General features: G+C 43.5%; 1 protein-coding gene across 1 annotated transcript in view; it reads left to right on the forward strand.

The window, feature by feature from the left end:
• Positions 1–1,688: 1,688 nt before the first annotated feature.
• lhfpl3 (LHFPL tetraspan subfamily member 3) overlaps positions 1,689–16,933 on the forward strand; it is a 41,654-nt gene continuing 26,409 nt past the window's right edge. The window contains exon 1 of the mRNA XM_021563883.3: positions 1,689–3,304. Coding sequence (XP_021419558.1) covers positions 2,875–3,304 — 430 coding nt within the window. The 5' untranslated portion in view covers positions 1,689–2,874. The remainder of the gene's footprint in view (positions 3,305–16,933) is intronic.

The following is a 16,933-nucleotide window of genomic DNA, read 5'->3' on the forward strand; positions in this document are numbered from 1 at the left end:
AATGTTCAAACACTGGCTTCTCGGGCATTATCACTTAAATAAACCACCAGTTTACTGAATACCATTGGTGTTTAACATGAGGGTTTTAGCATGAAATATCCTTTATATGTTTTTACACAATTATTTGATTGCTTTGTTGTAAATGTTTTGGCGCCAAACTGGTGGCAGATGTGGAAAAAGTCAACACTTGGAAGAGTTAATAGAAAATAATGCCATTGTTGATGCTTTTTTCATTAGCCTAATTAGGCTATATTTCCTTGAGCATAAGGTCTATCCACTAGAAGCCCCACAATATGGACAAATTAATAAAAATGGAATACTATATATGAATACATTTTTTAAATAGTTATTCAAGTATAGTCCTAAATTACCAGTTACCATAGACTGCCATAGATGACCTGTTAAGTACCCAAATTACCGAAGATCTTGATGTTGGTAAATTACAGGTAGATCCCTATACAGATCTGTATCGGCGGCCTGGTAGGCTACTCCTGGCTATGTGGCCATTGCGTTTACAGTGGGACACTACAGGCTAGTTAGTAGATGAAGTGGGACAACATTTTGTCATTAGAAATGCATTAATGTCCCACTTCACCTGGCGCTTGTTGTGAAATCATTTATACGGCTTTGTAAAGGCTTAGGCCTATATACTGTATAAAACACGCTCAGTTTTCACCATTTTGTGACAGTAACCTTATACTAGACTCACCCCATGCCCTATGAATATTGATTTGGGGAGATTCCAAGGTCTTGGTAAAAATCGAACTAAAATGAGTCTGCACACCTTTGAATTGATCCTGGAACACCTCTATTATTCTTTTCATACATTCATTTAAAAAAAATCATACATTTTTCTATTCTCTCTATACTTCATGTCATGATCATTTGACCCTACCCATGTTATTTTCCTCCAATTGCTTCCACCATCATCCTATGCTGTTTATGTGATATATAGCCTCTATAATTTATTTTGAGTTGTTATGAACAACTACAACATATTTCAATATGTTTTAGAATATCGAATGAAGGAAATTACATTTAAATTGATTAAAGGTTTATTTTGTGCATTTTTGTAGCTGAAAAAGGTCCCAGTGCCACTATTCAAACACCATTAGTTGGAATTGGGACAGTACTATACATCTGATTTTCGAGAAATACATGTTTACATGGTTATTATATGTTTTTAAAACTGACAATAACTTCATTTTAACACCAAAAGTTAGATTGCTGAATTATAATTGACAGAATGACAGACATCATTCTAGCGCAAGGTTTCATAGTTTTCATGATTTTCAACGGGTCACCCATCTAGGAAACCTGAACACACACTTTGCTCAGAGTCTGTGTGGATGGGCTCCTTGTCTTCTTTTACAGCTATGAAGTTTGTCATTTCTATGTTTTGTTTTTTCACATTGAGAATGATTCAATTTGTCTTACACCACTCATTAACTCATAGGTATGCTACTGTAAATATAAAGTTTTTCTCAGTTTCAAAATAATTGTAACCACAAGCCTTCTCCTAAATAATGAACATAAAATGCTTTCATTCATGTGTACATGTTGTTTGTTTTTCTTGTTAGGCCTATAGGCTACCTCTACCGTGCCACATGCAGCTTTGAGAAGGCTAATCCTGAATAAGAATAGACTGTACTGAGAGAAGGTACTGGCAGAACAGTCAAAGCCACTTCAGAATCATCAAGTGATCAACAAGAAGAGCATCAAGTCAACCGTACCACTGAGCACTGTGCATACTGTTGCCAACTGCATAGCACACAAAGTTGGAGACTTGGAGTAGGCTATCAAACAGGTGATGCATTTATAGTGATTACCTAGCCATTGCAATCATGATTAAGTTGAGCCAATTAGCCTTTATCATGACTTTGTGATAAAATGCCATGTCGCAGTGTTGAGTTGTATAGCCTGCCCTTGTTGTTGATGTGCACTTGTTAACTGTACGCTAAATACCAGCGCGTCTTGTTTTGCGACAAAAGCCTTCCTATTTCGGTGGACACAGATCAACACCGAGAGATAGAGAGAGCCGAGACTTCAATATTCTGCCTCACGAGTCAGAGCCAATCTAGACTAAACTTAATAGGAGTGTTGCTTTTTAGATTTAACGATTTTATTTCAGATGTCTCCCATTAAATCATTGCACTGGAGCATGCGAGATTGGGATTAGGGGATAGGCTATATTGCGCATGGTGCATTATCAGAGGGGTTTTGATAGGTCTATGGGTTGTGACAGTCGGACTGCGCCTGCCTGGAATACAGGTGTTCTTTGGTCAAATATGGACGCAGAGCACATGATGCATAGTGAGTAGATTGTCAACACTCACGACTTCATCATCTCAGTTAAACGCACCTCCTCCACCTCGGGAAAATTGGTATTCGGTGGAAGATGAGGTTGTTGCGGCGTCTGTGAAGGGGGATCTCAGCCGCTCTCGGTGGACTTTAGCATTTTTCATGGATTATTCATCTCTGTGCGCCCTCAATCGAATGCAGTTCTGACCGTATGGTGTTTGTTTAGCCTACTATGGCTGTAGTGTATCTGCGAAATGCATGGCCGTTTCGATTTAACACCCGGTGATTATTACATGCTGTTATCTCAGTGATCATTCATTCAGAAGATTCCTCCTCAGTATTATTCGTAATATCTCTCGGATACCCAGCCTACCATTCAATAAAGATAAGGAAAACGGTGGCGGACCCAAGCACAGTGCAAGCTGCAAGGCTTTAGTAGGCTAAACACTCGCCCAGAAGGGAGCAGTTTTGTCGGGGAGATCATGTCACATTGACGCGGCCGGGATGTGCTTTGTGCTTGATTAAAGCTCTGTGTGTAAACAGTTCGTAAATGTAAAAACCTTTAGAGACTGAATGATGGTGCCTGGGGCTCCTACAACCATGCTTCCCGCTTCCGAGGCTGCCAAAATCTACCAGACCAACTACGTGAGGAACTCCCGCGCTATCGGGGTTCTGTGGGCCATCTTCACCATCCTCTTCGCTATAGTCAACGTGGTGTGCTTCATCCAGCCCTACTGGATTGGAGACGGGATGGACACGCCGCAGGCCGGCTACTTCGGCCTCTTCCACTACTGCATCGGAAACGGGCTGTCCCGGGACCTGACGTGCCAGGGCAGTTTCATGGAGTTTAGCACCATCCCCTCCGGAGCCTTCAAAGCTGCGTCCTTCTTCATCGGGATGTCCATGGCGCTGGTCATCGGATGCATCGGCTGCTTCACGCTCTTCTTCTTCTGCAGCACAGGCACGGTCTACAAGATCTGCGGCTGGATGCAGCTGGCTGCGGGTAAGTTCTCCCCGTCTGCATATTGGTAAAGGAGTTCAGAACTTCAGCAGTTCTACAACCATAGATACATCTCTATATTCCAGCTGTTCAATCAGCCAGGTAGGAGCAATTATAACAATGTGTTAAAGCTAGAATCCTTAGTTGCTACATCCATTCTTGAACTTGTAAATTATAAACTGCCAATTGATTCTTGAAGAATATAACTGATAAATGTCTCATGAGTTTAGTTCAACTGTCGTGCCCCATCAGAACCCTAAATATAGGCTTGTTTTACTCCAATGTTGATAAACAACGTAAATGTAAACAAACACTGTATAGCCTAAAAACATGGTTAAAACTATGCTTTCGATATCATTGGTGGTTAGTCCTTGCATCTATAGCTCTGTCTATGAATTTTAGAGTGGTTACATTTATCCAGCCCAATCCCTTAGATTCTTTGCAGAACGGACGGGGATGCCCTTTGCTATTTATTGTTTAAATGAAGGATTCTAGCTTTAAGTGTGGTTGATAGTGTTATACTTGACGTCAGCTTTATGAGAAGTGTATGTCGGGGGTTAAGTACGTAGGTTAAGCAAATATATTTCTATAAAATGAGCAAAAGCTCCTTGCAGATGACAGACATGTTTGTTTCTCTGTCTTAAACCATCATACACTGTCGCACTATCTTTAAAACATATATTAATGGAGCAAAGACAACCACAAAAAATACAGCCAGACACGCAAACCACACCGGCCATAGTTGCATGTACAAGCCTTGCAAAAATAAACGTACACACGCACGCGTCAAGCGCAAACGTGGTACTATTTGAGATCCTGGAGGTGCTGCAAGTCCCCTCCTTATTGTATATCAGGAAGATACAAACCCACATAGATGCTTGAAAAACACACGATAAGAGATGAATTAAAGATATCTAAATGTTAGGTAAAATAACAACCCAATGTTAATCTCCCAGCAAAATATCCAGTAATGTGTCATGTGTTTGGAGCCACCCAAAATGAATATCATTGATGCACAGTTGATTTGAGTTTTAACCTGCATGTCATGATTGTATGTAATGCTCTCTCATACATAATAATTTACCCAAGCTTGTAAACAAGCATCACAGTGAAAGTTACTTTGCAGAATTTAAACTGGTAAAGAATGCACACAGACTCCAGGTTGTGGCTTTAAAGTGGGTGCATACAATCAACCAGTGATCAATCAAAGGCAATGATCCTTCAACTCATCTCTGTAGCAAGTAACACAAACCACTGATTAAAAAAACATAATGAATGGTGTTAATGCTGCTTGGTCTGAGACCCACAACACCAACCGTCTGTTTAGCTGCAGGAGCCTCGCTGTAAATTCATGTTGAACATAAACACCAGCATGGAGATTATCCGGAGGATTCCACAGCATTTTCGTCCCAGACCGAGTTAAAACAGAAGCCCTGGCCATTGAGCACAGCCTGGGTGTTCATATCCTCACCTTGTTTTTCCACATGAAAGAAAGACACTGCTTATCACTGTGGTGGAAGGGAGTCAGTGGTAACGACTTGGTTGGTTTCCCTCTCTCACAGGGAAGAGCCCATATCCACAAAAGTATCTCTGAGTAGGAGTGCTGATCTAGGATCAGTTTAGCATTTTAGATCATAATGAGTATGATTATATGGACAGATCCTAGATCAGCAGTCTTACTCTGAGATGTTCTGGATACGGTCTTCATAATACGGTACAGATCTGATCATGTTCAAACTATACAGGGGGGTGATCAACAAACTGACTAACACGGCCTGTATGATGCCTAAACACCCCTCCCCCCACCCGAAGGCTCTGTCAAGAAATATGGCATGGCATCACAGTGTACCATACCGCCGTAAGGCTGCAGAGGATGGTTTTATGGAGTGCTGTGTGGTGAGGAGTCAACATTGGAGATGACAATGAGAGGTCTGAGTGCTCGGGGCCTGTTGGCTGCTCATTGCTTCCTTGTCTTTTATTGATCCATCATAGCACTTTGCTCGTGGCAATGACATGCATCATCAGCATTCAGGCAGTCGCTGCCTCATTCAACTCGCTCACTGAATCTCTATCTCTCTCAATTCTCCTTCTCTCAGATATGTCATGTTGAGGTCACTGTGAAATTGGCTATTAAGACGTTCCCGGGGAGTAGTAATTGGAAATATAGTGTACTTTTATTTTCTCATTGCAGCCACAGATCCCAGGTTTGATTGTCAAATCCTTCGAGGCTCAGTGTAGTCAGACTTATCCAGGAGTAACTGGCTGTTGTGAGTGGCTGTCAAAGACGGCACATAGCGAAGAGGCACCTCTCCTTAAAAGCAGAGGAGAAGCTGAACATCTGATGAGAACAATCCACCTGCAGGCATTTGAACCGCAACGCTAGAACAGTGCTCTCAAAATGTCTGCTTCTGTGCAGGTGTGTTTTTCAAGGAAATGTACATGAAACCAACTGACATGTTCCCGCCCCTGCAGGCTGCAGCAATACAATACCTAAAGAAGTCTCCTTACTACGATTAACACTGTTGAATAATCTGCTTAACTGGCCCACTGCACACAGCACTTCTCAGGTAGACATTCCCAGTCTGCACTCAGTAGTTGTCTGCAAACTGGAGCAGCTGGACCATCCGCCCTGCCTCCCTCCAGCCTCCCTCTCGCTCCCTTCCCCCTTGTGTCACCTTGACCACCCCCTCACTGTGGACCAATTAACTTCCAAACTAAGACCTAAGACCTAAGACTAAGACCACACTGCATGGTCGGTCGATGATAATCACACTAGTCTTGTGACAACTTCCACCAAATGCCAGGCGCTTCTCCACTCTAGTGGAGGATGTGATGGATGGGTCGGCTCAGGCAGCATGACAATGCCTGCCTGTCTGGCTCTAGTGAGGTAGCAGATTGGTGCTCGGCTCGCCATCCTGGATGGAAACAAGAACTCCGCTGACCATCCCTATTTCCGATCCTCACCAAGGCAAATGATTGAACACACAGGAAGGTGATTATCATTCATGTATTCGGCAGGGGCTCCATGCTCCGTTTGGATATGGCTTCCACAAGCAAACAAAGGAACCAGGAGGGCTCTTGAGTGTGTTGTGGAGGCATTTCAACGACCTGTTTCCTGGCTCGGTTTGGACTACTAGGCTGCCCATACGGGTAAGTGGCCGCACATTGCTGCAATCAGTACTGGTCCAATGGGTCCCCAGAGACGGAAGCTGGCATTAACATCAAACATTAAAAGGCCCATTTGGTTGCTCGTGGTTTATTGATCCAGAGGTTTCTGGTTTCTGTCTCCCACTAATGGGAGACAGCTGCTGTCACCGTCTGGCTCCTCTGCTGTTTACAGGCAGTACTGTTTGTTGGTCCATTTATTCGGGTGTGTGTGCGTGTGTGTGTGTGCTCTCTTTACCGTGTCTTTAATTTATCATAGGTGTCTGTCACAATCCCTCAGTCTGGGGATTGGGCCAACTCGTGCCTATGCATGAGATTGCATGATTTGGCGTTTAAATACACACAGTCTGTTCAGCACTCATACAGTACTGTGGCTGTTGGGGATCTTTGCACAGTGTGGCTCTTCATTTCTCACAATTCTTTAAAATAGAGGCAAGTGAGAGACATCACATGGTGCCTTGTTGGGGGAAAGAGAGGAGGTGGATAAGAGATGTCAACTAAGGGAGGGGATGAAGACCAGCAGGGAGGAAAAGATAGAAGCACATTAAAGAACATGGAAAGTGATGGTCACAAAGAAGGATTTGCAGAAAAAAAACAGAGATAAGAATAGTTAAAATATTGATGCTGAAAAGTACTATCAAGAGATGAGGTCAGGAAGAAAGCCATGCCATTAGAAGTTCAAGCTCGGGGCCCAGACAGATCTGGGACCAGGCTACATATTTCACCAATGTTTTTTTGAACTGAATATGACCTGCCATAAATGAGAGCTTAGCCTCCCTCTCCACTCACAACGTTACAAGGTTGTGCACTAAGCCAGTGGGCAGTTGCTGTGTGTGTCATAGTACCACTAAAGTCAATAGCTAATGGCATCAACCAGCTCTTATCCTTCCTGTCAGTGGTAGCGTGATGGACTGGCTGGCTGGGCCTGAGATGATTAGGGAGATGATGTAACATGACCAAACGGGAGTCCCAGCTACACACACTTACTCTAGCACCATTAGTCAGAGTTTTGGAGGACAGCAGTAGTAGTGTGGTGGGACATCAAGAGGAGTTGTGAATGGGGCTGATGAAAGCCGGCTCACTTCTCCAGCTCTTTGCAAGCCCACTGAGCCCCCCACAGCATACTCCACAGATCAGAGACTCTCTCATAGCATACTCCACAGATCAGAGACTCTCCCACAGCATACTCCACAGATCAGATAATCTCCCACAGCATACTCCACAGATCAGAGACTCTCCCACAGTATACTCCACAGATCAGAGACTCTCCCACAGCATACTCCACAGATCAGAGAATCTCCCACAGCATTCTCCACAGATCAGAAACTCTCCCACAGTATACTCCAGAGAGAGAGAAAAAGGGCCCACCCCTCTATCTCCGTTCCCTACCCATTCAGCAAAGCACTGGACCAGGCCCGCTGTCAGCCACACACACACCATCATTTTAGAGTGTAATGTTATGTACAATGGGCCAATGGACATTTAAGCCTCCAATAGAGTCATCAGGAAGTTAGATGGTGTGCCTGCCAGGCATGAAATGTGTGCTTTCTCAAACCCACCTCCCAATGATCATTATAGCGTGCCTCTTAATAGAACTGTCAGCTGGTAAATAAATCAGAAAGCAGACGTTGTACATCAGGAGGTGTGAAGGCGTCAGAGCAGTAGGTGTTTTATGCATCTTCCTGTGGATTAGAGGTGGCAGATACAGTGCCAGATTTAGGATGTCATTCTGACACATCCTGTACCTGCCAATAACCCATAAGATGGGTTTGTGCTAAGAGGAGAGAATCTCCCATGGTTGTGCATCTGCGATGACTGTAGATGCCATTATTGGGATTTGCTTCAATAACATTTCATTACTAGATCTGATGGTTTATATGCAGTCTTATTATTCAAATGTGGGAAATTGTTTTAAAGATGTTGTGATCTTATCGTATTGGTGCACACAATTACGTTGATAAAATAGCGACTGCACTTGAAGAAACTTTCAAAGCTCTTGGAATTTCCCGCATTGACTGACCTTCATGTCTTAAAGTAATGATGGACTGTCATTTCTCTTTGCTTATTTGAGCTGTTCTTGCCAAAATATGGGCTTGGTCTTTTACCAAATAGGGCTATCTTCTGTATACCACCCCTACCATGTCACAACACAACTGATGCCTCAAACGCATTAAGAAGGAAAGAAATTCCACAAATTAACTTTTAACAAGGCACACCTGTTAACTGAAATGCATTCCAGGTGACTACCTCATGAAGTTGGTTGAGAATGCAAAGAGTGTGTAAAGCTGTCATCAAGGCAAAGAGTGGCTACTTTGTAGAATCTCAAATTTTAAATATATTTTGATTTGTTTAACACTTTTGTCTACTGTGTGTGTGTGCGTGCGTGCGGCTTTGTCTGTGTATTCCTACAAATTTGACAGTTATCCTTTGGGAGTTTTGCGTGCACAGTATTTGCCAGCACTACCTGGGTAATTAATCGTGGGTAGAATGAGCAATCTATGAATGCTCTACAGTACTCTGCAAATGTTCTACTCTGCAATAGAGATCTTGTTTAGTCTGCTACAGTGCCAGCATGCTACAGCAGGAAAATAATCCTGTAGCAATAGGAAATGTGAATTATTATGTGGATTATAATTAATGGACATTTTTGTAGGGGTTGATACATTTTTCGTAAGTAAAAATTTAAAGTGGAAATTACAAACATCCGAAGGCTTTTAATAAACCTCAAATAAACTACAAGTTTGACATTTCCTGCATTGCAGTTAAATTCTCCTGCAACAGGGTGATCAAATTAAGATCCTACATCTGTATCATCCGTCCCCAAGGGAGCGTCACTAAATAGCTAGGCTACCCACCACTGCACAAGGGATCAGAGACAAATCCCCTAGCAGGGGAAAGTGATAATCTCAAGGAGCATAAGCTTCTCCCAAGAAGAGAAAATACTGTCTGTCTCTCACTTTCTCTCTCCATTCTTTCTCTCTGATACAACTCAGCTAACCCTGATCATTGTGAGAGAAGCTTACTTATTTAAAGCAGGTGGGTTTATGCCAAATGTAGAACTTAATTGTAGGTCACTTGTAGAAGTAGCTATCATCTACTGTAGTATTGTAAAAATAAGTTGACACAACTGACTTGTAATTTTTAAGTTTGTCTTACTGCAGCTAGACAAAACCTTTTTGCTATGGTCAAGTGTTGACATATGTGCTCAAATAAAGCTATAATAGAGCATTGACAAGAACATCAAATGTCAGTGTTTGTCCTACATTCATTTAGCAGTGGTGCACCAAATGTCTGCCGAGACGCGTTTTTAAGGTCAGAGTGACACGTTAAAACGTCAGATCGTCCCAGAAACCTCCATGGTAACTAGCTAGCTAGGTTGTAATCTCCCTAGGAGATGGTGGTGGTGGTGTAGGATTTAAGATGGCAGCAGTAGACATGTCAGGTGACAGACAGAAGTCTTTCCATGGTTCATTAAGAATTGATTACCCTGGTTCCATAGAGATCATTAGTGCTGCTACAGAGGAGGAGCAGACCCTGAGGTCCTGATTGCAGCTCTGGCACTGTCAAGCTCATCCCCAGTGCTTAGAGATCTATATATCAACAACTTAATCTTCTACAGCAGGGGTTCTTAAACCTTTTCAGCGCGAGACCCAAGTGTGAAATTGACCATTCTCCCGTGACCCAAATCCAACGACCCAAATTAAGAACAAAATAATGTGTGATGATGGATGTATTCTCATAACTGCGACCCACCTTTCACATGCCCATGCCCACTTTGGGTCCCGACCCATAGTTTAAGAAATCCTGTTTTACAAGCAGGAGATTCCCTAACGCAGTCAGACAGCAGACAACCTGAAGCAAGAGAACCATGGAAAAGCTCTGCTGCAAACACCAACCGCTAAAGATAAGACTAGAAATCAGGGCATTTAGTGTCAGAATTGTGTACTTAATGTATACAGGTACGTATGTGAAAGACATGACTTTAACTTTGGTGTGTCTAACAAGGATTTCTCTATAGAGCCACAATTGAGTGACTTTCTCTGGGCTGAATTTCCGCCAGGTCTGTGAACCTTAGCAGAAAGTGCATTCACAATTGAGATCTCACTGTCAGAATTGTTTATCCATAAAAAAAATGCAGAATGCCGAGATGCAAAGTACATGACCTTGTAGAATGTGTTGAATCATCTTGAATCCCTTTCGGTCTTTTAGAAATGCGTGAGCCATATCAATAACACTGCGTAACTCTGGTTTGTGAATAAATTATAGTTGTGTCAAATATGAATGAAAGGCTTTGAAGGCGTTTGGTATTTCAAGTTGCCCTGTGGGAGAAATTTTAGATGAAATGCAATCCTGAGTCGTGCAAATACATTCACATCTGCTTTAAGCAGGGGATAGCAGGTGGAAAATAAACTCTTTGGAATCACATGAACTCAAACACAATGCTGCAGCCCATTTCAGCAAGCAGCATCTCACTGCTCAACCACAGGTGAGAAGGTCTATAGAGACCTCCCTCTCTTCTCTCTCCCTGTCAGCTTTCTTGTAAAAAACCCAGTCCTGAGCATTTCCCTTCCTGACTTCATAATTAAGAAATAATGACAGTTTAGAGTTGTTTAATTATGACTACAGGAAAAAGGCTAACAATTAACTACAGATAAAGACATGATGGCGCCGGAGGAGATGGCTCCCATTTTACGGGCTCCCAACCAGTTGTGCTATTGTGTGTGCTTTTTCTCATGATTTGTAACTTATTTTCTACATAATGTTTCTGCCATTGTCTCTTATGACCGAAAAGAGCTTCTGGATATCAGGACAGTGATGACTCACCTTGTACTGGACGAAGATTTGTTTTTTTTTACGAGTCGGACGCGAAGGATTTACTTCAGACACCTGACAAGGCCCGCATCCCTGTCATTCGCATGAGGAAGCGACTGAGATATTGGGGACATAGGTCGGGGTGGCTTGTAAGGATCCATCGGTGAGTGAGGAATCCCCCTCGACCATCAGTCCTATAAGCCAATGTGCAACCATTGGATAACAAAATGGATGAGCTCCGATCAAGACTATCCGACTAACCGGACATTAAAAACTGTAATATCTTATGTTTCACAGAGTCGTAGCTGAACGATGACATGGATAATATACAGCTGGCTGGGCTTTCGTTCCATCTAATATTCATCTAATATTAAGGAAGTCTCAAGGTTTTGCTCGCCTTAGGTAGAGTATCTCATGATAAGCTGTAGACCACACTATTTACCAAGAGAGTTTTCATCTATATTTTTCATAGCTGTCATTTACCACCACAAACCGATGCTGACACTAAGACGGCACTCAGCGAGCTGTATAAGGTCATAAGCAAACAATAAAATACTCATCCAGAGGCAGAGCTCATAGTGGCCATGGACTTTAATGCAGGGAAACATAAATCAGTTTCTACCTCATTTCTACCAACATGTTAAATGTGCAACCAGAGGGGAAAAAACTCTAGACCACCACACACAGAGACGCATACAAAGCTCTCCCTCACTCTCCATTTGGCAAATCTGACCATAACTCCATCCTCCTGATTCCTGCTTACAAGCTTAAACTAAAGCAGGAAACAGCTGTGACTTGCTCAATAAGGAAGTGGTCAGATGACGCAGATGCTAAACTACAGAACTGTTTTGCTAGCACAGACTGAAATATGTTCTGGGATTCTTCTGATGGCATTGAGGTGTACACAACATCAGTCACTGGCTTCATCATTAAGTGCATCGATGACGTCGTCCCCACAGTGACCGTATATACAGTTGAAGTCATAAGTTTACAAACACTTAGGTTGGAGTCATAAAAACGTGTTTTTCAACCACTCCACACATTTCTTGTTAACAAACTATAGTTTTTGCAAGTTGGTTAGGACATCTACTTTGTGCATGACACAAGTAATTTTTCCAGCAATTGTTTACAGACAGATTATTTCACTTATAATTCACTGTCACACCTGTGGATGTATTTCAAGGTCTACCTTCAAACTCCGTGCCTCTTTGCTTGACATCATGGGAAAATCAAAAGAAATTCAACCAAGACCTCAGAAAAAAAATTGTAGACCTCCACAAGTCTGGTTTTTCCTTGGAGCAATTTTCAAACACCTGAAGGTACCACGTTCATCTGTACAAACAATAATATGCAAGTATAAACACCTTGGGACCATGCAGCCATCATACCGCTCTGGAAGGAGATGCGTTCTGTCTTCTAGAGATGAACAAACTTTGGTGCGAAAAGTGCAAATCAATCCCAGAACAACAGCAAAGGACCTTGTCAAGATGCTGGAGGAAACAGGTACAAAAAGGATCTATATCCACAGTAAAACGAGTCCTATTTCGACATAACCTGACAGGCCACTCAACAAAGAAGATACCACTGCTCCAAAACCGCCATAAAAATTGCCAGACTAAGGTTTGCAACTGCACATGGGAACAAAGGTCGTACTTTGAATGTCCTCTGGTCTGATGAAACAAAAATAGAACTGTTTGGCCACAATGACCATCGTTTTATTGGGAGGAAAAAGGGGGAGGATTGCATGCCGACATCCACACTGAGCTAAAGTGTAGAGCTGCTGCTTTCAAGGAGCGTGACTCTAACCCAGATGCTTATAAGAAATCCCGTCATGCCCTCCGATGAACTATCAAACAGGCAAAGTGTCAATACAGGATTAAGATTGAATTGTACTACACCGGCTCCGACGCTCGTCGGATGTGGCAGGGTTTGAAAACTATTACAGACTACAAAGGGAAGCACACCCGCGAGCTGCCCAGTGACATGAGCCAACCAGATGAGTGAAATAACTTCTGTGCTCGCTTCGAGGCAAGCAACACTGAAGCATGCATAAGAGCATCAGCTGTTCCGGACGACTGTGTGACCACACTCTCTGTAGCCGATGTGAGCAAACAGGTCATTATTCACAAGGCCGCAGGGCCAGACGGATTACCAGGACGTATTTTCAACCTGCCCCTGACCGAGTCTGTAATACCAACATGTTTCAAGCAGACTACCGTAGTCCCTGTGCCCAAGAACACCAAGGTAACCTGCCTAAATGACTACCTATCTGTAGCACTCACGTCTGTAGCCTTGAAGTGCTTTGAAAGGCTGATCATGGCTCACATCAACACCATTATCCCAGAAACCCTAGACCCACTCAAATTTGCATACAGAAAAAGGAGGACAGAGCACGCTCCCGTTCTCATCGACGGGGCTGTAGTGGAGCAGGTTGAGAGCTTCAAGTTCCTTGGTGTCCACATCACCAACAAACTATCATGGTCCAAACGCACCAAGACAGTCGTGAAGAGGGCACGACAACGGCTATTCCCCTTCAGGAGACTTGACATGGGTCCTACAGCTGCACCCTCGAGAGCATTCTGACTGGTTGCATCACCGCCTGGTATGGCAACTGCTCGGCCTCTGACCGCAAGGCACTACAGAGGGTAGTGCGTACGGCCCAGTACATCGCTGGGGCCAAGCTTCCTGCCATTCAGGTCCTCTATACCAGGCGGTGTCAGAGGAAGGCCAAAATAATTGCCAACGACTACAGCCACCCAAGTCATAGACTGCGGTAGCAGAGAGAACAGACTCCTGAACAGCTACTCAAATGGCTACCTGGACTATTTGCATTGTCCCCCCACCCCCAGTTTTATACTGCTGCTACTCTCTGTTTATTATCTATGCACTTTACGTCTACCTACGAGTACACATTACCTCGACTAACCCCCTGTACATAGCTTCACTACTGTTATTTTATTGTTGCTCCTTAATTATTTGTTATTTTATTTATTTTTTACTTCAGTTTATTTTAGTAAATACTTTTTTTCCCTTAAAACTGCATAGTTGGTTAAGGGCTTGTAAGTTAGCATTTCACTGTAAGGTCTAATACACCTGTTGTATTCGGCACATGTGACAAATAAAATGGGATTTGATTTGATATGAGGGTGTTCTGATTGAAATTGAGATCATTATTGTCAAAAACTCAGACCTTGGCCTACATGTGCCAACAAACAAACCACAAGACACACACACATGAAAACAGGCGTGAACAAGATCTGTTTCTTATGCTGGATATTCCTGAGGAGGCTTCACCATCCTAAAATGAGGGCTATGGAGCTCTCCATTAACGTAGACTTGTATTGGCCATGTTGATGAACTATGACAAGCACATCTAGCATACAGCATGGTGAACTCTTCTCGCCACCAAACCTTCTGCTCTCAACCTTTTATTCCATGAGACCAGCTCTTAGATAAAATCGCTGTTTGATCCATCAATCCAGACAGTGTTGTTGTAGTCTAAGTAGTGATAGGCTATAGATGTATTGACCCCCACATCTCCTCCAGTCTCTATGTCCCAGCCAGCGTTCAGAGAAGTTGGCTTTATAGATTTCCAAACTGTGTTTATCTCCTGGATCACCAGAGCCAAGCAAAGGAGGCAGGGGTTTGATGTATCCCCCTCTTCTGGAGAGAGGAAGGAAAGAAGGAGGGGGGAGGGACAAGGGCATGGTGAACCATTAAAAAAGCAGCGAGGCGGCAGCAGCATGTGTGATGTTGGCGCGTCTAAGTTTGCTTTGTTAAGAGACTGTCGCGCAGTTCCTGTTTCTGTCATTATCAGTCTCTCCAACCGGCTGGTTATGACACCTGGCTGTCGTTGTTGGGTTCTGTTGTTGGGGGATTTGATGATGAATGAGATGCAGCGAGGGTAAGACTACTTGGCCCAGTTACTCAGGTCTAGAAAACAACACCTCTACCTGTAAACTGCTCATCTTTAAGAGACTGTGTGCTTGATATCTGACTGTGTGGGCAGTGGTGACTCGACTCGTACTGGCCAAAGTTTTCAGAGACCTTTTTTAAACTTTTTTAATCATTACTTCTCAGTCCTCGCCTGTGGCATCCATTTTAAGTTTCCACGCCAATCAAAGGAGGACATAGGGCAAATCCTTTGATGTGCTGGACCTGGGCAGCCATCCACTGTGTTGGAGCGTGTACACCTCATCCTACTCATCCGGCCTCTCTCTTCCTCCCCTGATGTGCTGGACCTGGGCAGCCATCCGCTGTGTTGGAGCGTGTACACCTCATCCTACTCATCCGGCCTCTCTCTTCCTCCCCTGATGTGCTGGACCTGGGCAGCCATCCGCTGTGTTGGAGCGTGTACACCTCATCCTACTCATCCGGCCTCTCTCTTCCTCCCCTGATGTGCTGGACCTGGGCAGCCATCCGCTGTGTTGGAGCGTGTACACCTCATCCTACTCATCCGGTCTCTCTCTTCCTCCCCTGCTCCTCCTGACCCATGGCTAATCAATCAGTCATTGTTTCGAACACCTCTTTCAACCGTAAACTAAAACCCAAGCCCTGAGGGCAATCTCATTCTCCATGTTATCCTCACACGCCTCATCATCTCCCAGCACTTTGACGCCCTTCATTTTAATCTGCTCATCAATCAATACATCATAATAGATGGGGTTTTCCTGGGCTTGGCTGGCATATTGCCGTGCCTCCCGTATGTATTACCCTAGCGATCACCAAGTCTCTCACCGTCTGGGAGAAGTAGCCTGTGAAGATGTTGGTGGTCAGCTGACCCCAGAGTTGAAGGGAAACATGACAGCCTATTGCTAGCCAGCCACAGAGACCGGGACCTGGCATAGGGGTCTAATAAACGACCAGCAGGGACGTTTTTCCTGGAGCACCCTGTCATTGTCAAGAAAGCATTAACACCGCTTGGGGAATTACCCCCGAACAGTAATTACTGTGAAGGAAGGCAAATGCAGTCATATGAATGGGACACTAGCCACTGGGCAAAAACGGGATGAATCAACGCTGTTCCAATGTCATTTCAATTAATAAAAAGCATTGGGGTGACGTTACATCAATGTGGAAAACTGATTAGATTTGTAAAAAGTAATCAACGTTAACCTAAATCTAATGACATTGTGACATTTTTAATTTCACGTTAAATTTACGTTCGTTGACAACTCAACCAAATGTAAATCAAAACTAGACGTTGAACTGACCTCTGTGTCCAGTGGGAAATTAGCACCAATTGTATGTGATACAGTGTATATTTAAAGGGATCTGGATCTCTTTAAGCCAATACATTTTTATGAATTGGTGCAATATCTAAAGGACTGGTAGTACCAAGCTGAGCTGGTTTTGAGGAACAATGTTCCCTCTGTGACAGAAACAGCTAATGATGTTGACAGAGTGTTTCTTTCAAAGCGAGCCCTGCCAAGTCTGTGGTAAAAAAAAAAACTTGTACAAATGAGGTCTGTGTTGTGAGGACATCAGACAGCTTCGGCACTCGCCGAGCAGCACAACAGCAGAGGTTGTTATCTGATAAACTTAGCACAGTATATTGATCTCTGGGAAAGTGTGGTTGATACGTAAGGGAGTCTGGATGAGGACACGTTCTGCGTGCATTGCTGCACTTGTGACTTATTCTACAATCTCCCCTGG

This window comes from Oncorhynchus mykiss, chromosome 15 (assembly GCF_057628025.1).
Source record: "Oncorhynchus mykiss isolate SJ-2025 chromosome 15, ASM5762802v1, whole genome shotgun sequence".
In the NCBI taxonomy this organism is placed as follows: Eukaryota; Metazoa; Chordata; class Actinopteri; order Salmoniformes; family Salmonidae; genus Oncorhynchus; species Oncorhynchus mykiss.